This window comes from Chenopodium album, chromosome 6, assembly GCF_948465745.1.
Source record: "Chenopodium album chromosome 6, dcCheAlbu1.1, whole genome shotgun sequence".
Taxonomy (NCBI): domain Eukaryota; kingdom Viridiplantae; phylum Streptophyta; class Magnoliopsida; order Caryophyllales; family Amaranthaceae; genus Chenopodium; species Chenopodium album.
In genome coordinates this window covers 17,679,554-17,703,207 of record NC_137839.1, presented here as the reverse complement: position 1 = coordinate 17,703,207, position 23,654 = coordinate 17,679,554, and the positions used below count along the sequence as shown (strand labels likewise).

At 36.7% G+C, this 23,654-nt stretch overlaps 1 protein-coding gene and 1 long non-coding RNA gene across 10 annotated transcripts; one reads left to right on the top strand and one right to left on the bottom strand.

The window, feature by feature from the left end:
* The first annotated feature begins 1,183 nt into the window (after window positions 1-1,183).
* LOC145634686 (uncharacterized) lies at window positions 1,184-20,724 on the top strand. Its single transcript, XR_014113485.1, has 4 exons — window positions 1,184-1,318; window positions 1,427-1,447; window positions 19,424-19,486; window positions 20,539-20,724. It is a non-coding gene; the product is annotated as an uncharacterized LOC145634686 (long non-coding RNA).
* LOC145635931 (polyadenylate-binding protein RBP47B-like) lies at window positions 1,984-8,066 on the bottom strand. 9 transcript variants are annotated; one of them, XM_081687310.1, is made up of 8 exons: window positions 7,894-8,066; window positions 6,836-7,398; window positions 6,192-6,357; window positions 5,336-5,403; window positions 5,111-5,242; window positions 4,851-4,973; window positions 3,797-3,880; window positions 1,984-2,276 (listed from the first exon to the last, which is right to left on the bottom strand). In XM_081687310.1, exons 3-6 carry the CDS (start codon window positions 6,250-6,252, stop codon window positions 4,896-4,898), a joined length of 339 nt encoding a protein of 112 aa, XP_081543436.1. In that variant the 5' UTR covers window positions 6,253-6,357; window positions 6,836-7,398; window positions 7,894-8,066; the 3' UTR covers window positions 1,984-2,276; window positions 3,797-3,880; window positions 4,851-4,895. The 9 variants fall into 9 exon arrangements, with proteins under 9 accessions (XP_081543436.1, XP_081543435.1, XP_081543438.1 ...); XM_081687309.1 differs by having other exon boundaries at window positions 6,836-7,046; XM_081687312.1 differs by having other exon boundaries at window positions 6,836-7,041.
* Window positions 20,725-23,654: the final 2,930 nt, after the last annotated feature.

Sequence of the window (23,654 nt, the reverse complement as noted above, 5' to 3'; positions counted from 1 at the left end):
GAGTTGTGTTGGCAACTATTCCCAAAGAAAAGAGGATTGTCATCATAGCAAAAGCACCGACATACTGGTTCACAAGCAGCAAAGCACCGACGTACTTGCATAGCAAATATTAAAAAGCAGTGATCTTTTCGAAGAATATCACAGCGGGAAAAAGGAGCTCTTTGTTCAGAATGTCAAAGCAGCAAGGTGACATTCCTTAGATTGTGGAGAGTTGTCACAAACAACTAAAGGTAATTTTGGGCGAAGTTGTCTTCGATCATATTCCCTAGGATGTGGAATATTATCAATGCGGATGGAGATTGTTTCAAAAGAAATAATCTTCGATGGTATTCCCTTGGACGTGGAATATTATCAATGCGGATTAGGATTGTTTCAAGAGAAGCAATCTTTGATAGTATTCCCTTGGACGTGGAATATTATCAATGCGGATGAGGATGGGGCTTGAAAAGACCTTTCCAACGATATATTATAAGCCCAATTCCGATGAATAATGAGGAAGTTATGGCCAAAATACTAAACTAGGCCCAAACCGGATTTTACCTACGACCCAATGATCATGAAGAGGGTCCAAAGGTTTAATTCTATTCCTAAACTAATTAGGATTGATTAGAATCTTCTATAAGTTTCTTAAATATCTTAATTATCCTTTTTTGAAAAGATAAGATTAAGGAATTTGATTTAAATATAAACTTTCCTTTTTTATAAAACTTTCCTTTTTTAAAGTCCTTATTCTATTCGAATTTAAACATGTTCAAAGACAGTCAGATATTATTTTTGTGCCTCATATTATTTATCCAAGTTTTATATGGTTGGATAGATCATTAAATTATCTTTCCAATGATATATTATAATATTAAATCCGAGCTATAACGAAAAAGATATGAATGAGACATGAAACTTTATCCAAAACTGATACCGTCCTACTATTTCGGCTATATCTTTTTATATACAGAATATTTTAATCTGATTTTAATTGGGTTAGAAATTAGACTTCAAGATCTTTCCAACGACATATTATATGCTTTATTTGGACTTCTGGATCAAAAGATATGATAAAAACAAAATCCGCAAAAACTGCTGTCTACGAGTTTAATTTCGATTCGAATTTGGATTCTTTTCTTAATTCTTCGACCCTCTTTTTTCCTATAAATAGAGGTCATATCTCCCCTTTTTCAATCACCAACTCTCATCAAGATTTTCTTGATTATTCTTTCTCTCTCTTTTCTAAATTAGCCTTTTCTCAAATAAATAATTTCGCATTCACAAGATCTAGAAACACCGAACATATTCGAAGTTGCTTTCGCCTTATACGTGAAAGGTTTTAATTTCTGAGGGTTTGGTCCCAAATATCTATTTCAATTATTTAATTTAATTGTTTTGATTATTATTTTCCTTGAAGTTACTAACGTGTGTATTTTGTTATTAGAAAGAGGTACGAGGCACCCAAGTAAGTACTTTAATTGATTTTATTGATATTATGATGTAGAAATCATGTTTATATCGTTATACTACAAAAAGCGCGTTTTCTGGACGCTATTTAGGCCTTTTTTCGACGCTAAAAAGCGTCGAAAAATTATTTCTCGACGCTGCAAAAAAGCGTCGAAAATCCTTGAGTCGAAAATTGGTCAAGGACACTAAAAAGCGTCGAGATTCTCGACGCCTTTTAGTGTCCAAACTAATATACGAAGCGTCGAAAATTACGTATTTCGCGCAATATCCCAAATAATCAAATGTAGCGACGCTTTTTGTTGTCCACATAATCAAATGTAGCGACGCTTTTTGTTGTCTTGCGTTTATTTGTGTCAGCCTATGGTATGGCGGGAAACTCTTTCAAATTTGAAAATGTGCAAAAGTGTAGACATTAAAAAGCGTCTAGAAATTTTTTTTAAGTTTTTTTTTTCTTTTATTAAATTATTATCATCATACATATACATTATAGTTATTTAAATTTATCATAAATTAAATTAATTAATAACATAAAAATAATAATAAACAAATATTCTATATAACTAGATTAAAAGAAAATAATTAATATTAACAATAATAAGAGTACGTAGTACTTAATTACCAAATTTATAAAAGAAAACATCAACACAATTATTTAAAAAAAAAAAAAAGTCGCATATTATAGTAGCTTGTCCCTAAATAATTACATCACCAATATAAGACTAAAAACCAAATTAGATAGACGATGGCCTTATAGACGATATAGTCGCTTGTTCATGCTCAAGTGTCATGGCCTATTCTCTTGTTGCACCTACATTGCCTTTTCCAATCTTAAAAAAAAAAAAATACAAAGTATAAATTAGTACATTACACAATATAGTACATTACGTAAATAAAACAGAGCTACTATATACAAATCTAGATTACACAAGAGCCAAGTTACAGAAAAAAAAAAAAAAAAATGACTTGTTAGAATTCAATTGACTCATATAATTTCAATTCATGATGTGTTGGATGATCTACAGCTTAAAGCCTTAAGTGGGTTCTCATACTTTCTATAAGAATAACTTCAGTAAAAATTTTAGAAGAAGTTGGAGATGTTACAATCCAAATGTTTGTTTCAGTGACAAAATTCAAGAAAATCAATTTGGGTGGTTAAATAAAAATCAACAACAGAACATACTAGTAAACAACCCTAGTGCAAATATCAGTAATCTACTTCCAAAAGAAAAATGCAGTCTTGTAAACAAAGAAAAGCATCCCAACCAAAATCAAACACCAAAAAATGTACACAGTTCTAATAATTTACAAAATGCATGATTACAAAATCTGAGAAAAACCCAGTTCATAATTCCTTAAAATTCACAATTCAAACCTATAACAGCATTAAAGGTCAATCAAATTAGGAGGGTTTTCTTCCAAAAAATACTACCCAGAAAATAAATTTCAATAAAATGATGGTATAACTATTTGATAGACAGAAATTTAACTAAGGAAATTACTGTTGATCTTGGGAATAAGGTTTTAATTTTTTGTTTGTTGATCTTGCCCACATGTTAGAGAAAGTTGACTTAAAACAATTACAAGGTAAATATAACAAGCTACTGGAGGTGAAGCACCAAACTCTTGAATAAGATGCAAATTTCAAGTGGGTATATAATTAAGAGATATTTTCCTGATACTCTTGAAGTCTGAAAGTGCAAGACATCTATGATCAACTCGAGGTGGACTCTTAAAATCGTCATCAAAATTTATGAGGGTGAAAAATTAGGATGGTTTCCACTTCTAATGACATAATCAACTATACCTTAAAAGGCTACTAATTAGTACTTAGTACTTACTAGGGTAGCAACATACAAAATCCAGAAATTCAAACACACACACACACAAGCTAAGCTTTGAAATATAATCACACACACACAAGTTCTAATGGTCAGAGCTGCAATTCAGAACTGATGAATTCCAGAACTGAATTCTGAAGATCAGCTCAACATTCAGTTCAGCTCTGAATTCTGAAGATCAGCTCTACATTCAGATCAGCTCTGCATTCAGTTTTGAGTTCAGTTTTTGAATTCAGAACTGAATTCTGAAGATCATCTCTACATTCAGTTCTGAGTTCAGTTCTTGAATTCAGCTCTGGATTCATTTATAAAAGCAGCAGTGAGGGAGCTTTACAGCAAGTAGCAGGGGAGCAGGGCAGACATGCAGTATAAAAGCAGCAGGGGAGCAGGACAAGCAGTAGCAGGGGAGCAGAGCACACACACACACACACACACACACACACATCACAAGCAAGCATTCACACAAGCTCTTACTTTCACACACATAAAGAGAAATGTGACTTTGTTACCTGATGTTTTGCCTTTCCTAAGAATTCAGATGCTTTGTCTAGAAGACCCGGAGATGCATTCCCTTGACGATTTGCACCTACAATCTGAGAAAATTGTCCAACAAGCGCTTTAAGAAGAAGATTGTTGTATCCGACCTCATCTTTCAGCTTTTCATTTTCTTGAGATAGTGTAATATATAGGAAAATGCTATAAATAGTTGAAACACATTATCAATTCCAATAACATAAAGACTAACAGTCTAATAGTGAACCAATGTCTTTATGAAACACTAATACATGGCACCCACATGTCCGTTAACTAACCCATATTACCAAGGTCCTAAACGAAAGAAAAAGTTTCACATAAATTCAGATACATTATTCTATAAGCATATAGAATGCATAACATACTTGATACAAACACGGGACAACACATGTTATTCCTACAATGCAGCTCTTTCCCAGAGAACTAAGTACAATTGCATGACTGATTACAAAGAGGCAGGCAGACAGGTAAAAAAATGTGCAAAATGGTTGTATAGGTATGGGAAGAGATCATACAGTCAAGAAACCACTAAATCCATACTGCAAAATTGGAACAGAATTCACACCCAGTTCCAAGTCACTAAGATAAGGACCATCAACATCCATGATGGATTTGACATCAGGAAACCCAGAGAAAGCCCATGTGTGGTTAAGGAAAATACTATAGTCATATAACTTAGGACCTGTGAAATATTTCAAAATGATTATATCATTTCAAAATTGTCAGATTACTTTGATGTCCATGTATCTCAATAACTCTTTAATATTCTATAGTTGATAATTACAGCAACTTCCTGATAAGTCTATTTTAATCTTTCATTATTGATTCAACAGATTTCATTATACAAAAATTGAATCATTAATCAACTAACACTCCCATTATGAAACACCCTTCCCCCTTTAAATCACTGAATAATTATCCATAACAACATATTTCAACATAAAAGTTTTGTAGGGGGTTTTAGAACTTCCATTTCTAGTAAATACATAAAACTGACATGTAATCTGTAAAGTGGTAAAAAAAACTTACATGTATCCTGTAGCGTGGTACATCCAATGACTACACCTTAAGCTTCTAAAGGTATTTCTCTAGACGATGAATGTTTAGCCACATATCCGTGTCAAGAACATGGCTAATAGTGTGAGTGGCCACCTGAGCTAGATATACAATTTACATAAGAGAAAAAGATCAAAGAATGTTGACTTTTACCTAAACAATTTTAATACATAAGCAATCTAATGACAGTTCAGATCATCAAATTTTGTTTCAGAGCATGGTATAAGCCTCACCTGTTTGCAAATCTCACAAATCCGCATCCTTTCCCCTACTGGAATTTTAACAGAAACTATCTCCCCATATTGGGAGAAAGGTTGCCTAAGATCCTCGTCTATGACACTAGGATCAAGCCCTCCAACAAAAATCTACAGTAATAAAAAGATAGATTCATAATTGAAAGACAAAACAAAACAAATTCATCTCCTAACTGTAATAAATTACTCTAGAAAGTCTATTACAGTTGTGTTTGACGAATCTCCTTCAGATTGAGAACCTTGTCCAGCATTGTTACTTGATCCGTATCCACCTAGCAGCAAAAAGATTATTTGAAAAAAAAAAAAAAACATATGAGTTCATTAATGTCAAGCATCTATAACTTTTAAGGAAATAGATTATTTAGAAAAGCCAGGTCTTAATTCATCCCCCCTCCTGATTCTTTGATAAAATTTTCTTCATCTTAAGTCATAACCAATCATGGTCAACAAATCATGATATCCAATATATATACACTTGAGAATGACAGCGTTGCTACACACATATCATAGACACATACACAACATCAACGGACTGAAAAAATGAAGCCTTATTTAATTATGGTGTGTATGTCTACAAAGATAATCTCTCTGAGCTTATTAATTGGTTTTTAGTATGTAGTTGCAAATTGGTCTTTCACGAGAACATTTCTACCGAAAAAATTAAACTTACAAACTAGTGGCAAATAACTGAAGCCACTTATTCAATTATTATGCAAAAAAGGCATGTTTTATGAACTAGGCACCACAACAACAAAGGTAACTGCTATATGAACCGTTGAGTCATTAAAAACAAAAGAAATATTTGAACATAATTAATGCAAATCAATATAATTAAAATTATGAAGCTGAGTATTTAGAATCTAACTCTATATCTGAAATAATTATGCAATTAAAAAAACAAACTAACATCAAGAACTCTTCTTACCCAGAAAAATGAATTCATCTCAGCTAATAGCCTAATAAGTTGAGAAATCATCAATAATAAATCACATCAAAGCAACAAAAAAAAAATAAAAAATTCATATCAATTTTATAAACTGCAAATCGCAAAGAGACATACATTCAGCAATATTCGCCCTTGTTGTTAGAGACTCGGCGATTCCACTGCCCACCATTTTCATGGAATATAATGAGAAGGTGATCTTCGGTTTAAAAAACTCCTTCTTTTTCTTCTATTTGAGGTCTAAATTCTAATAACAGGATACTACTGCATTTCCTTTAACAACCTGTCGATGGATAGCACCAGTAAAATCACATACCACATCTATGAGATTTCAGTTTACAAAGGACACTTATTTGTCTGTTTAGGGCATAACTTGCAACCAAAGCTTCCCAAAAGCATAGCTTTGAAAAGATGATAAGTGAATAACAGGATTATAATAAAAGATAATACTGTGAATAGTATTACAAGACTATCTTAGATGATAAGTCTCTAGTTGAAGAGCTAATAATATAAGCATATGAAATTACATTGAATAAAAGAAACAGTTATATTTTAACACTTAGAAGCTGGTTAATCTTTTGCGCACATATGTCATTGCCATTGTAAGCAGTAATGATTTTAAGCAAAATATTGTAACGCATAATTTGTAGTTAGCTTCAATACAGATAATAATGTGTAACATCTAAAGAATTTGAACAAGGCAAGTGTCTGTTTCTTTCTCTTTTCCCTGCTGGACAATTACTTAGAAGCATGCATCTCACCTTTTTCACAATATCCTCCAAAGCAGAATATTGAACTGCATCTCTGCCTTTCTCAAAGAGTTGATCAATGGACTTATTCAGCGTGGCATTTTTCCTTACCCGTAGTTTGATCCAACAATCACTCTTTGCAAAATGTCCAAATAAGCCAAAAGCCAGCACATATTTGTACAAATAAGCCAAAAGCCAGCACTTTAAATATAATCCATCTTATCTACGAAAAAAATATACATTGGTTTAACTTCTTATAGAAATATTATTTCAGGAGGTACAAACCTTAGTGGACACTAACCAGTTTGTAGAGAGTGCCGAAACAATAGCAAACTTAACTAGCAAAATAAGATATATATATATATATAGCAGCAACAAGCATATGAAACAAGGATAATATAAAATGTACCAAAACATGCACTTACAAACTAAAGCCTGAACCAAGCATGCATTAAATTGGCTCGAACAGTTAGAAGCTTCTAAACCAGGTTAATCTATTCAATAATCAGCACTACAAATAGCCAACTGAATTAGATAGGCCTTGTATCCTTGACATCAGGCAGCTAGGAACATTTCTGCAACAATCAAATGTTATTTTCTACCCTTTTCACTCTTAATATCTTTTTGCCCTACCTAGGAATACCAAAATGCTACGAATTAGCTTAGATAAGTAACCAAACATAGAGATTTAAGAACATAAACTAGAGATTGAGGAAGAAGAAAAATCAGAGATATATATGTATTAATGTTAAGCAATTAGAACCTTAATTTGAAACACCCACACAGTATTATTCAAAGAATTGCAATTAGACCCAAAATTGGTAAAAATACATGAAAAACGATCTAAGTCGGACAAAAATCAACAACCAAAAATGTATTCAAAATTCCCTTGCACCCAACACGACACACAAAAAACCCTAGATTTCAATACGATGGCTTACTACTACTACACATTTACACAATAACTACAAATTCAATGTTTTTTCACAACAACTGCATATATCTAATTAAATCCGAACGATGTTTTAGCACAAAAGCATCGAAATTGATGAGGAAAAGAATGAGATTACCTTAAATCGAAGAACTTAACAAGGAGAAGAAGGAAATTATATCACGGCTTCCAGCCAAATTTGCTAAATTTCAAGCGATTTTGAAATATGATGAACTTAGATTAAGAGCAAATTCAAAAGATGACAAACTAAGATCTAAGACCTAGACAGAGGAGAGAGAGAGAGAAAGGAGAGAGAGAAGAGAGAGGGTTTCTATAAGGCAGTTTCACTTTTTAAAGTTTTTTTCCTTGTACACTGTTTTTGGGTTGCCTTGACTCACGTGCAACTCATACAAATTTTTTGACGCTTTTTGTCGTCAAGAAACTAATTCGACACATAAAAGCGTCGAAAAATTGCGGAAATTTATTTTAGCACAGACGCCCCATACACAGCGTCGAGCCAATAGCGTCCAAAAACTAAGGGATTTGTAGTAGTGTTATTATGATATTCCTATTATCATGTCTAGGGTAACTTTAATATTAAATATGATTCCTGCGATGCTTCCTATTTTCTTCCTAATATTTATTCATGTTAGTATCATGTTAGGGTTAAAGATTTGATTTTTATTGCTTAGTGACATGATAGGGTTTGTTATTAATCTTGTTAGTATCATGCCTAGGATCTTGCTATTATTATTATGCTTTAATATTAACATGAACATGATTAAAATTTTAATTGTTGTAATTTATTATGATTGTGAATATTATTATGATTATAATTTATTTTTTTGATGATGATTTATTATTATGTTGCTTGATTATTTTATATTCTTTATTGCTTGATCACCTTTTATTGCATGTTAAAGGGAATTTGTACTTGCAATCGCGCTTAATAAGATAATTAATAATCTTTTTAGGGTAAATTGTGATTATAATTTCAAGTGATCGCCAATAATAGTTTATGTGTGCATTAATATTCAACCAACATAGATTAAACAGGTTTAGGGTAATTCTATTGATTGCATGTTAGTCAGAAAGCGCACATGAATACGAGCAGAATAAAGTAGAGGCATATTATTAGGGCAGGTTCAATCTCTTTTAGGTTGGATTTGTACCATCATCCCCAAACCCTTATTTGGTTCATGACCTTATGGAGTTGACGATCTCTTGGATCGTTAAGGGGTGTAACCTTCACCTCGTGAACGGTTTACAAGTTCCTTAAAAACTTGTTGGCGACTCTTTTTGCTCTATCTTCTTCCCTTTTGGACGCCACCGTACTTTTGTGTATGATCACAGTGGGTTTCAAGCTAGTGGGATTTTAAAGGCTTGAAACTATTCCCTACAATAACCAAGCAAATACCAACCAAGGGTTTCAAATCCACTATAGAGAGCAACTCTATCTTACCACATTCCCGTGAACTAAGGCTTCATGGACCCCTAAAAGTTCTTAAACCGGCTACCTTAGCATATAATATCCTAGAGTCAACCAATGACACTCTCAAATCGTGCATACATTCACCACTTAGGAAGAAAAACATTCAAGAATACAAGTCCAAAACAAAATGTCCAAAATAAGAACAAACAAAACACAACTTGCCAAAATTACCTTGAAAATAAACCAAAATCTTTTTGGATTTTTCAAAATATAAGAAAAGACATGGAAATGCATATACTCAAGTGCATGGCATAAATGAATCAACATCCCACCAAAGCATGATAGAATACCCTCCCCCAAGCTTGAATGAGACAATATACTCAAACATAAACCAAAAAATCCATGGGAGGGGAAAAGAAAGAAATCAATCCAACAAACCAACACACGTCCAACGAGTCACCAACCATTAGAGAAAGAGCTAAGAAAGATATTACCGGATATTGGTGGGTGTAAATACCCGCAAATGACCCAATTTAACCTTTCAAAGCCGATTTCCTCTTGAATTGAATCTTGATTTCCATATGCTAGGCAAAAATAGGCATCAAACTTCCTTGATTCTTGATCCGAACCAATGCATAAGAGTATATCAAGTAATGTACCTAGCAAGGGACACACAAACATTTCCATGAGAGAAAATCTAATCTAAAAAGAAAAGAAAATGAAAGCAATGAAAACCTCGGGTTACTTCCCGAGAAAGGCTTGTTTAACGTCCAAGAGAGACCGCTCTAATAAATAATATTGCAACGAACGCAAGAGCTTATCAAATGCACTACTACACATTTCATAAGATAAATAGTAGGCAAATGACGGAAGGAGAACGTGCAACAAGATTATTGCACGTAATTGAGGAGGAAGATGCCAAAAGAAAGAAGAAAAATCAAAAGAAAAATCAAGAAAATAAGAAGAGAAAGAAGAATAAAAATAAGGCAAACTCTCCTCAAAATATATTTGGGTGGCACAATCACCCATTTCCTCAACAATGGGAGGATGAGAAGGAAGAGTCTCATCAAAGAAGAGAGGGTCCTCAATAGGCTCTTTGACAAAAGAGGGAAGGAACATAGGATAGTAGGGGATGTGGTCAAATTTCCTCGAAAAAGGGACATGAGGAAGGGGAGGAGAAACAATGGTCTCACAAAGCCTCACATCACCAATGAGGGCATGAAAATCAATCATATAATCCTCAAAAGAACACTCATGACTCACATTTCCCTCAAACAAAAACTCTCCAATAGAAACAACCTCATCCTCCTCTCTATCACAACGATGCACAACCACTCCCTCAAGATCCTCAAAGCCTAGAGTCTCTAACCCATGCATGAAAGGATAAAGGTTTCTCTCAAACTCATCCCTTTCCCATGAAGCATTGCCAATGAACTCTCTCAAAAGGCTATAATGCTTTGTTACTCCTTCAACGAATATACTAGAAATAGCCTCAAAAGAGTCCAAAGACTCATGGATAGAAGGGTAACAAACATGCAAAGTAGACTCATCAAGATGGGGAAGTGGGTTGGAATCCTCAAAATCGACATTTTCTTCATTCTCAACTCTTCCACCATCAATCAAGGGACTCTCAATCTCTCTTGATTGCTCAAACTCATCATCATCATCCTCATGAACTCCCTCATTCAAAATGGAAGATGGCTCACTAACATCCTCACCAAGGGAAGCTCTCAAAGGGGGTAAATAAGGGGAAGGATGGCACTCAAGCTCAAAAGGGGAATGAAAAGGATTAAAATCCTCACAAATCCTCTCATCACAAGAAAATCTCCCCTCACCTTCACACCCTTGGCCCACATCATCCTCAAAAACACTCTCACACTCCAAATGAGGTGCCTCACATCCATTTACATCAACCATAACACTCATCACTTGTGCAAGCCTCACTTCTCTCAATTTTTGTTCCTCTTGAAGCTCTTGGAGTTGTTGGGTGAGATATTGCATTTGAGAAAGAATTTGGGCATCAATGTTATCGGGTTGAGGTTCATGATCAAAATAAAATTGCATATTATCAAAATTAGCACAAACCTCATCATAATGAGCATAAGAGGGAAAGGGATCAACATGCATATTTGGATCATCACAAGGCACATTAGAAGTATCAAGAGAATTCATGCAAAAATTAGAAGAATCTTGACATTGAGAATCAAAACAAGAAACATGACTTTCTCTATCATAAGAATCTCTAGCAAGCCAAGTGAAGAAATTCCACATCATGCATAGACAAATGACGGAATCTACCATTATACATGTCCTCAACCATTCCCCTAGTATACTCATTCATGCCCCAATAAGCTATACCACAAGCATCACTAAGAGAACACCCATGGTAACTAAGGAAACCATCCAGTCTTTCAAAGTAAGCATAAAAGGTTTCATCATCAAATTGAGGAAAAGATAAGTATGCCATTTTTATACAAAAAAAAAAAAAAAGCAAACAAAAGTCAAATAATATACAAAAACCTAGATAATCTAATCAACACAAACTAATGAACGCCTTAGTCCCTGGCAACGGCGCCAAAATTTGATAAGGATGAGAGTAGGTCGTTGGGACTACTAACCTTAATCAAATTAGAAATTTATAATCCTAAACTACCCTAATACAAGTATAGGGGTAAGTAAAGGGTCAAACCCAAAAGGACTAAGTGTATCAATCTATGCTAATTAGACTACTAGGAAAGCTTGTGAGATAGAGAGAGGTTAAACTAAACACAACTAAGAACAAACAACTAAAACTAGGGAAAGTGGAATCCAATTACATTAATGCATTCAACAACATCATACAATTAGATGAAGATGACCTTGATTAGGAACAATCAACACATTTAACTCACTCTCGCACAATTAAGCATGTTAATTATCCTACTAGACTAATTCACTCTCGTGCAACTAGCCTAGCAAAGGTATGGGAGAATTTAGGGCTCTCAACCAACTCACTCTCGTGCAATTGATTGAAAACACAATTAAGAACATAGAACAAATTAGCTAGAAAGATTCTAATCCATAAAAGCATCATCCATACACAATAATCAAGAAACAATGTCATACTAATCACAATAAATCATTCAATTTATTAACATAACCTTCATCCATTTCCCTAGAACAAAATCTAAGCTAACAAAATGAACAAAAACATGAAAAACAAGGCAAAGCAAGAATAAAAGTAAGAATCAAACAACTAAACTAATTAATCTACTCAAATCAACATATAAATAAGCAAAAACAATAATAAATGAAAGCAATAAAGGTGAGAGAAAGTTAGGAAGACTCATTGAATAAATGAGAAGAAAAATCCACAAAAATGCTTCTTCAAAATCCCAAAACTCCATGAAAAATCCAAGCTTTCTCTCTCTAAACTACCTAAACTCGAGAGAGAGGATCCTAATCTAACCCTAAGAGAGAGAAAAATAAAATAGCTAAACTACTCTAATCTAGGGTAAATTAAAATGTTAAGTGTTCTTTTTGAAAATAACCCCAAAGGGGTATTTATAATACAAGCTAAAATAATATAAAAGAAATTAAAAAGAAAATAAAACTAAACTAAAACAATTAAAATAACTAAAATAAAAACCAAAAAAAACAAAACTAAAAATAAAATAAAATAAAAGGAAAATGAAAAACCCAAAACCCACTAATTTCCCCCTAAAACCACGAAACAATCAGACCCCCTAAACTCCTTTCACTTTCGAATTTCCCTGCTCCAATTCAAGCACCCATTCACGCATCATCCCAAACAACCATCATCACCGTTCATCAGCATCATCGTCATCTAGCATCCAAAATCGTGGCCATCCAATTCTCATTAAAAATCACGTGAATAGCTCGTGATTGACCCACAATTGCGCGCCCGCAAAGACATTGCGCAGAGGTCGCACAATAGCTACTGCCTCAACTCTGATTTTGGACTTCAATTGTGTGCGCCTTCTGACAGGGCTGCGCGGCCGCAAAGGTTTGGGTAGCTGCAATTGGCGTATTCGGGGGTTCGATTGAAGCGGCTTCTCTGATTGGTGGTTGGTGTTTGCGTGGGTTTGGTTGGAGGTGGTGAATGAAGATGAATTTGAGGTGAGTCCGAGGTGAGGTGGTGCGTGGTTGCTGCTGGTGATGTTGGGTGGTGTCGATGCGATTGGAGGTGGTTTGGTGGTGGCTGGTGCAGCTGATAATCGTGAGAGAAGGAGAGGGAAAGCAGGGGAGCACTGTTGTGGTTTGCGGGGTTTAATTGGTGAGTGGTATGCTGCTGTTGCTGTTGGTGTTGGTGGTGAGGGAGTTGCGTGGGTAGTGTTTTCGTGGGTTTGGTTGGAGTTGCGGGTGTGTTGCGGCTGGTGGAGTTGTGTTGTTGGGGTTTGGCAGGTTATGTGAGGGCAGGGGAAGTGAGGTGCTGGTGTTGTTGGTGGTTGTGATGGCTGGTGTGGCAGTTGGTGGAGTGCGTGGTGGTTGATTGGAGAGCTGGGAGCAGGGTAGTGTGGTGTGGTGTAGGATAGAGAATTTGAGTGGTGTAGGTTAGAGTGAGCTGCTAGGTGGGCAGCAGCTAGGGGGTGATGTTTGGCTTGAACGCGAGACTCCATTTATGACTCAAAACTTGAGACACGTATATTGAACCTCGAACCTTGAACCTCCGAGCACAATCCTACATAAACCAAGAAAACCGAGAGAAATAGGGACAAAAACTAAAATAAAATTAAATAAAATAAAACAATATAAATAAAGTAACCTAAAATGCTAAAACTAAAGAAATAATAAAATAAAATGAAATAAAATAAAATAAAATAAAACAAACTAAAAACTAAAAGAAAATAAATAAAACGAGAGAAGCGGGAAATTATTAACTAAAACTACAAAAATAAACTAAAAACTAATAAAAAAGCAAAAATACTCAAAATAAAGATAAAAGACGAGAATAATAAAATAATAGAAATAAAGGGTAAAAGGGTGAAATTATTGGAAAATAAGCCGGAATACGACTCAATAAACACCCTAAAAGTGACATAAAAGTCACTTATCAGGTAGCAACAATAATAACAGATCTGGCAACTGCAACAACAACTCAGGCAACAACAACAATGGTTACCAGGCAAGAAACAGCACTCCCGGGCGCTTGTCTGTGATGAGCAAGGGAGAAGCTGAGAGGTCCTCAGATGTAGTTACTAGTACTTTTTCTATTCATTTTGTCTCTGTCAACACTTTGTTTTACTCTGGAGTAGCTTACTCTTTCATTTCTACTTCTGTTGTACGCAAGTTAAACTTAACTGAATCGAGTCATGTTGATGTGTCAGTTAGTCTGCCTACGGGCAAACTTGTTCATTGTAATAGAATATTCAAAGGCTTGCGTTTGAAAATTGGAGAAGCTATCTTTTCCTCGAATGTTATTGAGTTTAATCTAGGGGATTTAGATGTAATTGTGGGGATGGATTGGCTGAGTTCATACAAGGCCAAGATAGACTGTGAGATGCAGAGGGTGCAACTGAGTGATCCTTTGGGTAAGACAGTGTCCTATAGACGTTTAGGGAAGCCTAAGGGCTTTGGGATTATTTCTGCCTTGAAGGTCAAGAAGCTAGTGAATAAGGGGTGTCCATTGTACTTTTGCTGTGTCCAAGATTTGAGAATGAGTGAGAGTAGGCGGATGGAGGATGTACCCATTGTGAATGAGTTTTAAGATGTCTTTCCAGAAGAGATTTCGGGAATTCCACCTAAGAGGGAAGTTGAGTTTACCATTGACTTAGTCCCAGGAGCTGCACCTATCTCAAAAGCACCTTATAGAATGGCACCAGCTGAGATGAGTGAGCTAAAGGCTCAATTACAGGAGTTGTTAGACAAGGGGTTCATTAGGCCCAGTGCATCACCTTGGGGAGCACCTGTTTTATTTGTGAAAAAGAAGGATGGAAGTTTGAGAATATGTATTGATTATAGAGAGTTGAATAATGTGAATGTGAAGAATAAGTACCCTTTACCTAGGATAGATGACTTGTTTGACCAGCTAAAGGGGGCAAGTGTATTTTCGAACATTGATTTGAGGTCGGGGTACCATCAGTTGAAGGTTGCAGATAAAGACATTCCAAAAACAGCCTTTAGAACTCAGTATGGGCATTACGAGTTTACTGTCATGCCTTTTGGGTTAACCAATGCACCAACCATATTTGTGGATTTGATGAACCGAGTGTTTTATGAGTATTTGGATAAGTTTGTAGTTGTGTTCATTGATGACATTTTGGTGTATTCGAGTAATGAGGAAGAATATGCTGAGCACTTGAGAACTACCCTTGAAACTCTTAGAAAGAATAAGTTGTGTGCTAAGTTTTCTAAGTGCGAGTTCTGGTTGGAGAAAGTTGCATTTTTGGGGCATTACATTTCGAAAGAGGGTGTGATTTTGTGGATCCTACGAAGATCAAGGCAGTTAGTGAGTGGCCCACACCTAAGAATGTGACTCATGTTCGTAGTTTCTTGGGATTAGCTGGGTATTATAGAAGGTTTGTTAAGGATTTTTCGAGGATAGCCAGACCCATGACTACCCTTATGAAGAAGCAGAGCAAGTTTGAGTGGAACGAGAGTTGTGAATTAGCTTTTCAAACCCTCAAAGAGCGATTGACCACTACACCAGTGCTGGTATATATTACCTGATGGGAGAGAAGGATTTGAATTGTATAGTGATGCCTCGAAGCATGGTCTGGGATGTGTCCTACAACAGAATGGAAAGGTGATCGCGTATGCATCGAGACAACTGAAGAAACATGAGGTCAACTACCCTATTCATGACTTGGAGCTTGTAGCTGTTGTGTTCGCTTTGAAGATTTGGAGGCACTATCTGTTTCTTGTAAGATCTTCACGGACCATAAGAGGCTAAAGTACATCTTCACCCAAGATCACTTGAATATGCGGCAACGTAGATGGCTAGAGTAGCTCACAGACTACCATGTCCACATCCAGTATCACGAGGGAAAGGCGAATGTAGTTGCTGATGCCCTTAGTAGGAGGTCGAGTCATAATGTCAATGCTTTGATTGTGGCCAATGAGTTGTGTGAAGATATGAGGAGATTGAACCTTGAGGTTATCAACCAAGGAGAGTTAGAGGGATTACTGAGTGCTTTAACCATCCAACCTTCCATATTTGAGGAGATTAAAGAAAAGCAACCGGAGGATGAGTCATTTCAGAAGATTAGGGATCGTGTGACTAGTGGTGTGGAGACTGAATTCAAGATTCATGAGGATAGGAGCTTGAGATCTAAGGAGAGATGGTGTATACCACAGAATTGTGAGGATATTAAAAGGAAAATCATGGAGGAGTGCCATAATACACCATATTCAGTTCACCCTGGGGGAGACAAGTTGTATAAGGACTTGAAGGTGTTTTATTGGTGGCCGAATATGAAGAGAGAGGTAGCCGAGTTTGTATCCAAGTGTCTGACGAGCCAGAAGGTGAAGATAGATTACAAGAGACCCATGGGAAAGGTGAAACCATTGGAAATACCATAATGGAAGGGGGATTCCATATCCATGGACTTTGTGACAAGCCTACCAAAGACTCGTACTTGGAATTCACGATTTGGGTGATTGTGGACAGACTTACTAAGTCAGCGATGTTCATTCCTATCAAAGAGACCTGGAAAAAGAAGCAGCTAGCAAGTGTCTATGTGAAGAATGTAGTTCGGTTGCATGGGGTTCCCAAGGACATAGTGTCAGATAGAGACTCGAGGTTTCTATCAAAGTTTTGGCAAAAAGTGCAAGAGAACCTTAGGACAGCATTGAAGATGAGTACTGCCTTTCATCCTGCAATAGATGGTCAGACTGAGAGAACAAACCAAACCATGGAGGATATTCTACGAGCTTGTGCTTTAGACTTTCAAGGGAATTGGGAGGATCACTTACCTTTGATCGAATTCTCCTACAATAACAGTTACCATACAAGCATCAAGATGGCACCATTTGAAGCATTGTATGGAAGGAAGTGCAAAAGCCCAGTTTGCTGGAATGATTACAGTGAACGGGTTACTTTGGGTACAGAGTTCATTGAAGATATGGTGATCAAGGTGAGAATGATTCAGTCGTGTCTAAAGGCAGCACAAGATAGAAAGAAGAGTTATGCTGACATGAAGAGAAGGGATGATGAGTTTAGTGTTGGGGACAAGGTTTTTCTAAAAGTTTCTCCAACAAAAGGTGTGATGCGATTCGGAAAGAAAGGGAAGCTTAGTGCAAAATATGTGGGTCCGTATGAAATCCTCCAACGTGTGGGAAAAGTGGCTTATAAATTGGCTTTGCCAATGGAGTTTGAGAAAATGCATGATGTGTTCCACATTTCCCAATTAAAGAAGTATGTGCCTAGTGAAACCCATGTTTTGCAGCCAGAGACTATTCAACTAGATGAGTCTCTAACTTACGAAGAAAGACCAGTCAAGATACTTGATCACAAAGTGCGTAGTACTAGAAACAAAGATGTGAAGATAGTGAAGGTCCTTTGGTCTAACTAGGAATACGAAGAAGCTACTTGGGAGGCCGAGCAAGAGATGAGAAACAAGTATCCCAAGTTATTTGACGAGGTGAGTTACGAGGGCGTAACTCTTTTCTTTTGAGGGGGGTAAACTGCGATAATTTCGCGCTTTTACCTAAACTATACCATTTATTGCTTGATTTTGCATGTTTTTGATTATTATTATGCATTATTATTGCGTTTACATACAATGAAAGTATGTAAACTTTGGCCAAATATGAGTTCATTCAGTACAAAGTTCAGTTTGTTGAGTATACATGTTGAGGATCAAGCAATTTACAGCAGTACAAAACACAAAAATTTTGAATGATTTTGAAAAAATTATGGTTTTGGGTTAAGTTTCGAGGGCGAAACTTCTTTTAAGAGGGGTAGATTGTAATCCCCCATATTTTTCAATTTAAATATAATGTGTTAGTTTATTATTTATACAAATATTTCTATTTTTGATTTTATAAGTATGAATTATTTTGAGGTAAAGTAATAAGATTTTAATTATTTTCAAACTAAAACTATTAATTTTTTGTTTGTAATCAAAACTCTCTTTTAAGTTTAGTGGCCTAACACACTAAATTACTCAAGGCCAAACAACAATCCTAATTCTACTTGGATTAGGAAGTTAAGCCAATACTTCTACAAAAAAATAAAAGCCCTCAAACTTCTCTTTCTCCTCTTCTACGTGAAAAAGAACAAAAAAAAAAAAACGAAAACCCTTACTGCTTTCCTCCTCTTCACGTTATTCACAAACAAAAAGAAAAAAAAAAAAACCAAAGCTTGAGCCGCTGCTGCCGACGCCCTGCTGCCCAGCCGCCCGAAACCACCGCCGCTGCCCAGCCGCGCCGTCGACCTCCGGCCACCACACGCAGCCTATAGTAGTCGCCCTTCTTCTTTCCCCTTTTCTTTACTTTTTTTTTTATCTTATGAAATTGATTTAAAGCTACAATTTTTATGTGATTTCAATTTTAAATTATTGTTATTATGGTTTGATAGTATGTTTAGATTATATAAGATTATAATTTATGGGTTTTAGCATGTTTAAATTATTATATAAAATTTCAGATTATATCTGTTATATATTTTAGGGTTTAAACCTTAATTTTTCATGTATTAGGGCTTGACAACGTACTAATCAAGTTACCTAATTATTCTATGTTTAAATTACATCAAAGTATGATTATTTTGGTTATATATTAATTTTCATATTTTATATATTGTGAAATTTGAGTTTTATGTTGTTTGTTGAAGGGTTTTAAGGTTTTAATGTGCTATATACTATTCTAACTATTGAATTATGATTGTAGCTCTTCAAAAGTTTGAAATTTATAATTTAAATTATTTTTCAGATTATATATAATCTGATTTTTGTTAGATTTGAGCCAAAAATAAAGTTTTAGAATGCTTCAATATGATATAAACAACTATTTAGGCAATATGCTAAGTATAGTTTATTTAAATTGCAAAAACTATTATTTAAACAAATTTTCAGAATGTATTAGTAAGTTAAACTTGCTGTAATTTTATATTATATGCTATATTTTCATGAATTGAACACTTAAACTTGTAGTTGGGATGTAGTACTATTAATTTTGACTTATGGGAACAATTTAAAGGCTTTATTTTGATGGTTTGAGAAGTTTTTAAAGTAGTTTAGTATTGCTGTCAATTTAATTTCTTGAGTATTGATTTATTTCTCATTGTTTGCTTTAGGAGAGGACTTTGTAGAAGGCGATTTTTAGTTTCTAAAGTGGCCAACCGAATTGTTTACACAAGGTACGTACAAGTTACGAAACCTTGCTTTCAGCTGCATGTTTAAGGACGGTTGAGAACTTAGTATCATGTATAGGGATGACTGGGTTAAATTGTTTGGTTATAGATTGTGAATTTCATTTGATGTGCACTATTCCTTATTGCAAGTATTTTTTATGCTCTAACTATGCAAGGTGCGGTTAGAGGCAAAGGTATGTGATTGGTGAAATGATTTATTTATAACTCATTCATGGTTAATGAAATATGATGAGTAAAGGAAGAATTCAAGTCTTATAAGACAAGGTTAAGTTTTGGGGTGCCTTATGCACTCAAGGTGTTTATACACCGAGGTAGTAAAGGAATAAATAATAAATTTTGTTTGTCACTAATAAATTAAGAATTGAAATCGGAAACTTGCCTTGCTTGATTGAATTGTGTTTGGAATGTTTGTATTGCTATGCATATGAGTCATCACCAAGTCTAAATCTGTAAATCATGTAAAGTGCAAGATGGATGAGCAATAAAACTCTGGATTGGTGCACATCTGGAGTAATGACAATCAGGGGTTGGGGTACAAGGGGTATTAGCCGTGTACTTTTCTCGAGGCCGTCTTATCTACGAGTCTCTTATTTCAAATATTTTTCTTAAAACTAGGAGTTAGGTGAGATCTCATACTAATTACGGTCACGGAGTCGCGTCCGTGGTCGTTGGATGTTTATTGATGTTTCTGAAAGGAGGCATGGGGTTTTTCTTTTATTGATGTTCCAAATGGAGCATGGGTTGGACAACCTTGTCTATTGCTAAATCCAATGAATAAATTGAAATGAGTTAGCTACTATTAACTAGTGAAGTCTTAATAAATTGGATGGTTGAGTCATGTGTGGAGTCTATTATTTAATGATGCTTATGTTTGATCATTAGTAGCATGTTAGGTATTTCTTAACTTATTTCGCAGCTTGTATGTACTCAGCTTTGCTGATTGCGTGCTTTTGTGTGTGTCTTTCTTTGGTCATGGCCTTCGCCTTTCAATGACCCTGTGACGATCCAATTTTTACACTTGTAATATTGGGGAGCAGAATAACCACAGGTTCTTACACATGCAGCATCAATCAGGGTTGTGGGATTTTGAGAAGAGAGTTGGTTGACTGCAATTTATTTCTTTTGCAAGTTGAATTTATTCTAACTCGATTTTATTCGACACTATTTCTTTTGGTTTGAATTTATTTGAACACTGGTTTTAATTACTTACTAGTTTTGTTGGGTTTGAATAAGGGCCTTAATGGTTCCAACTTGTAACACTTATTTTGATTTAATCCTTTGGTTTTGAAGTTTATTTATAACTGTTTTAATTTTTCGCTGCTAATTTCTGAGATAGCCTTAACGTTTGAACACGTGGCGGTAGCACGCTAGTAATTCTCTTGAAATTGTTCAGGTTATGTACAGGTTCTCAAAGGTTTTTAAGAGAGAATTATTGGGGTGTTACAGAACCTGAATCAAGAATGGAGTGTGGAAGAAGTAGCCCAAGCTGAACGCAGCCCGGAGAAGCGAGTTCCCCGCAGCAGGTAACCAGCCTCTGAGCGGGGACTAAGCCTGGATAAGGTGAAGCGAGCGCGAATCCAGGTTATTCAAGATGATTCCCTATTTTGCCAGGAGATTCTAGAGGAACCGATGGAGAAGATAAAAATGCCAAGCTGCAAGTATAACGGAACTACAACACCTAAGAATCATATCTCGGCTTTCTAGAACCCCATGGTGCTCTACACCATGACAGATTCAGTCTGGTGCAAGACATTCCCACCAACCCTGGAGGGGCTGGCAGCGGAGTGGTATGGAGCCGTTCCAAAAGGTTTGATATACTCGTATAATCAGCTGAAAAGGATGTTTATGGAGCATTTCGTCACCTTGGTAGACCGAACTAAGATGACAACTAAGCTAATGTCACCAGTTCAAGGGAAGGATGAATCCCTAAGGGAGTTCATCACCACATTTAACAAGGAAGCAACAACCATCCCTAATATGAGCCAAGAGTTAGCATTACTGGCAATGTAGAGCGGTTTACTGCCAGGCTCACCTTTCAAAGCGTATATGGGGCGTAAGAGCCTCAAAACGCTGGCTGAAGCGCTAGGTAAAGCGTATTAGTTCATCAAAGCAGACGAAACTGACAGAGCAATGTTGAGTAAGAAGGCACCGGGCGACTCAGTTAAGCGGGCAAAGGTCACCCGGGCAGAGAACACAGCCAGGGCTGACCAGCCGAGCAGGGCTGAGCAAAGCCGTAGAGAAGCGGATAGAGCTGTAGAGGTGAGAAGATCAGATCCAAAGAGAGGGGGAAGGTCTGGAAGGTTCGACCAATATACCCCACTGACCCACTCAAGGTCTCACATCTTCAGCGTGAATAAAGCTGACGATAAGTGGCAGAGACCCTCAAGGATGGTTAATAGGAATCGTGGTACGAGCAAGGGGTGCGACTTCCATAGGGACCACGGCCATACCACCGATGTTAGCACGCATCTAAAGGATAACATAGAGGATCTAGTCTGGAGAGGGTACCTGAATCAATTTAAGCAGCACGCTGACCCTCCCAGAAGAAGGGACGAGGATAGAACAGGTCGTCACCGTAGAGGATGTCATAAGGGTCCCGCTGAGGACAGGGACAAAGATAGTAAGCCAGAGGGCAGAGTATATGTGACCAGCGGAGGACCGGTACATGGAGGAACTGTGAACAAAGCGCGGGCCGACCCGCGGGCAATGATACATTAGATAAATTACAATGAGAAACGCAGATGGCCACCCCTTCCCCCGCAACCGCGAGCTACATTTGACGAGTACGACCAGAAGGGCATAATTTACCCTCATGATGATCCTCTGGTAGTCACAATGAGAATTGCAAACTGGGAGGTGGACAGGGTACTGATAGATGGAGGCAGCTCAGCCAACATCATATACATCAGCGAGTTCAACGAGTTGAAGTTGGACAAGAAAGATTTAAAAAGGGTGAGCTATGAAGTCACCGGGTTTAATGGATCAGGGATTGACCCCGGAGGGTATAATTGAGCTCTCGGTCCGAGTGGGAGAAAGGTCAAAATGACGTGATGTTCGAGCAGAGTTCCTCGTGATAAACTCTCCTTCACCCTATAATGTGATCATGGGAAGGCCGCTCATCCACAAGATAGGCAGAGTGGTATCCACCTACCACCTTGCCATGGCCTACATGACTAATGAGGGACGGTCAGCAAAGCTCAGGGGAAGCCAGAAGACAGCTCAACAATGTTACATAACTGCCCTAAAGCAGCCTGCAAGAACTAGACAACAGCCAACCTCAGAACAAAGGTCCACTGAGCAGGTTGAGAGGAAGTCAAGAAAAAGGAAGCGCGAAGAATATCACAGGGAGAAGGAAAAACAGAAGTTAGCAATGGAAATTTTTAAGCCTGCAAAAGAAGAGATGGATAGACCACTCCCCAGCGGGGAGCATGTCACAGTTGAGCTCACAGAAGGTGATCCTTCGAGAACGGTAAAAATTGGAAAAGACATCGATCCCGGAGTAGGGGTACACCTCATAAAGTTAGTGAGGAAGAACAAGGATGTTTTCGCATTTTCCGCAGATGAAATGCCTAGAATTGATCCTGCAGTCATGGTACACAAGCTGAATGTGAAGGAGGATATTAAGCCAGTCAGGCAGAAGAAACGAAGCTTCTCCACAGAGAAAAATCAGGCAATCCAGGAGGAAGTGGAGAAACTCTTGGAGGTAGGATTCATTGAGCCTTGCAATTAACAAGAGTGGCTAGCTAATGTGGTCATGGTGAAAAAGGCAAATGGCCAGTGGAGAATGTGTGATGATTTCACAGATCTCGACAAGGCATGCCTAAAAGACTACTACCCGCTGCCACAGATTGATCAGTTGGTAGACTCAACCAGCGGGCACGCCCTGCTAAGCTTCATGGATGCCTTCTCATGTTATCATCAGATTAGCCTACATAAACAAGACCGGTAGAAAACCGCATTCATCACCGAAGGGGAATTGAACAATTACATAGCTATGCCCTTCGGGCTGAAGAATAATGGGACAACTTTTTAGAAGACAATGGATAGAGTGTTCCTACACCAGAAGGGTAGAAATGTCGAGGTATACGTTGACAACTCAATTGTTAAGAGCGTAACGCAGGCAGGGCATATCATGGATTTGGAGGAAACATTT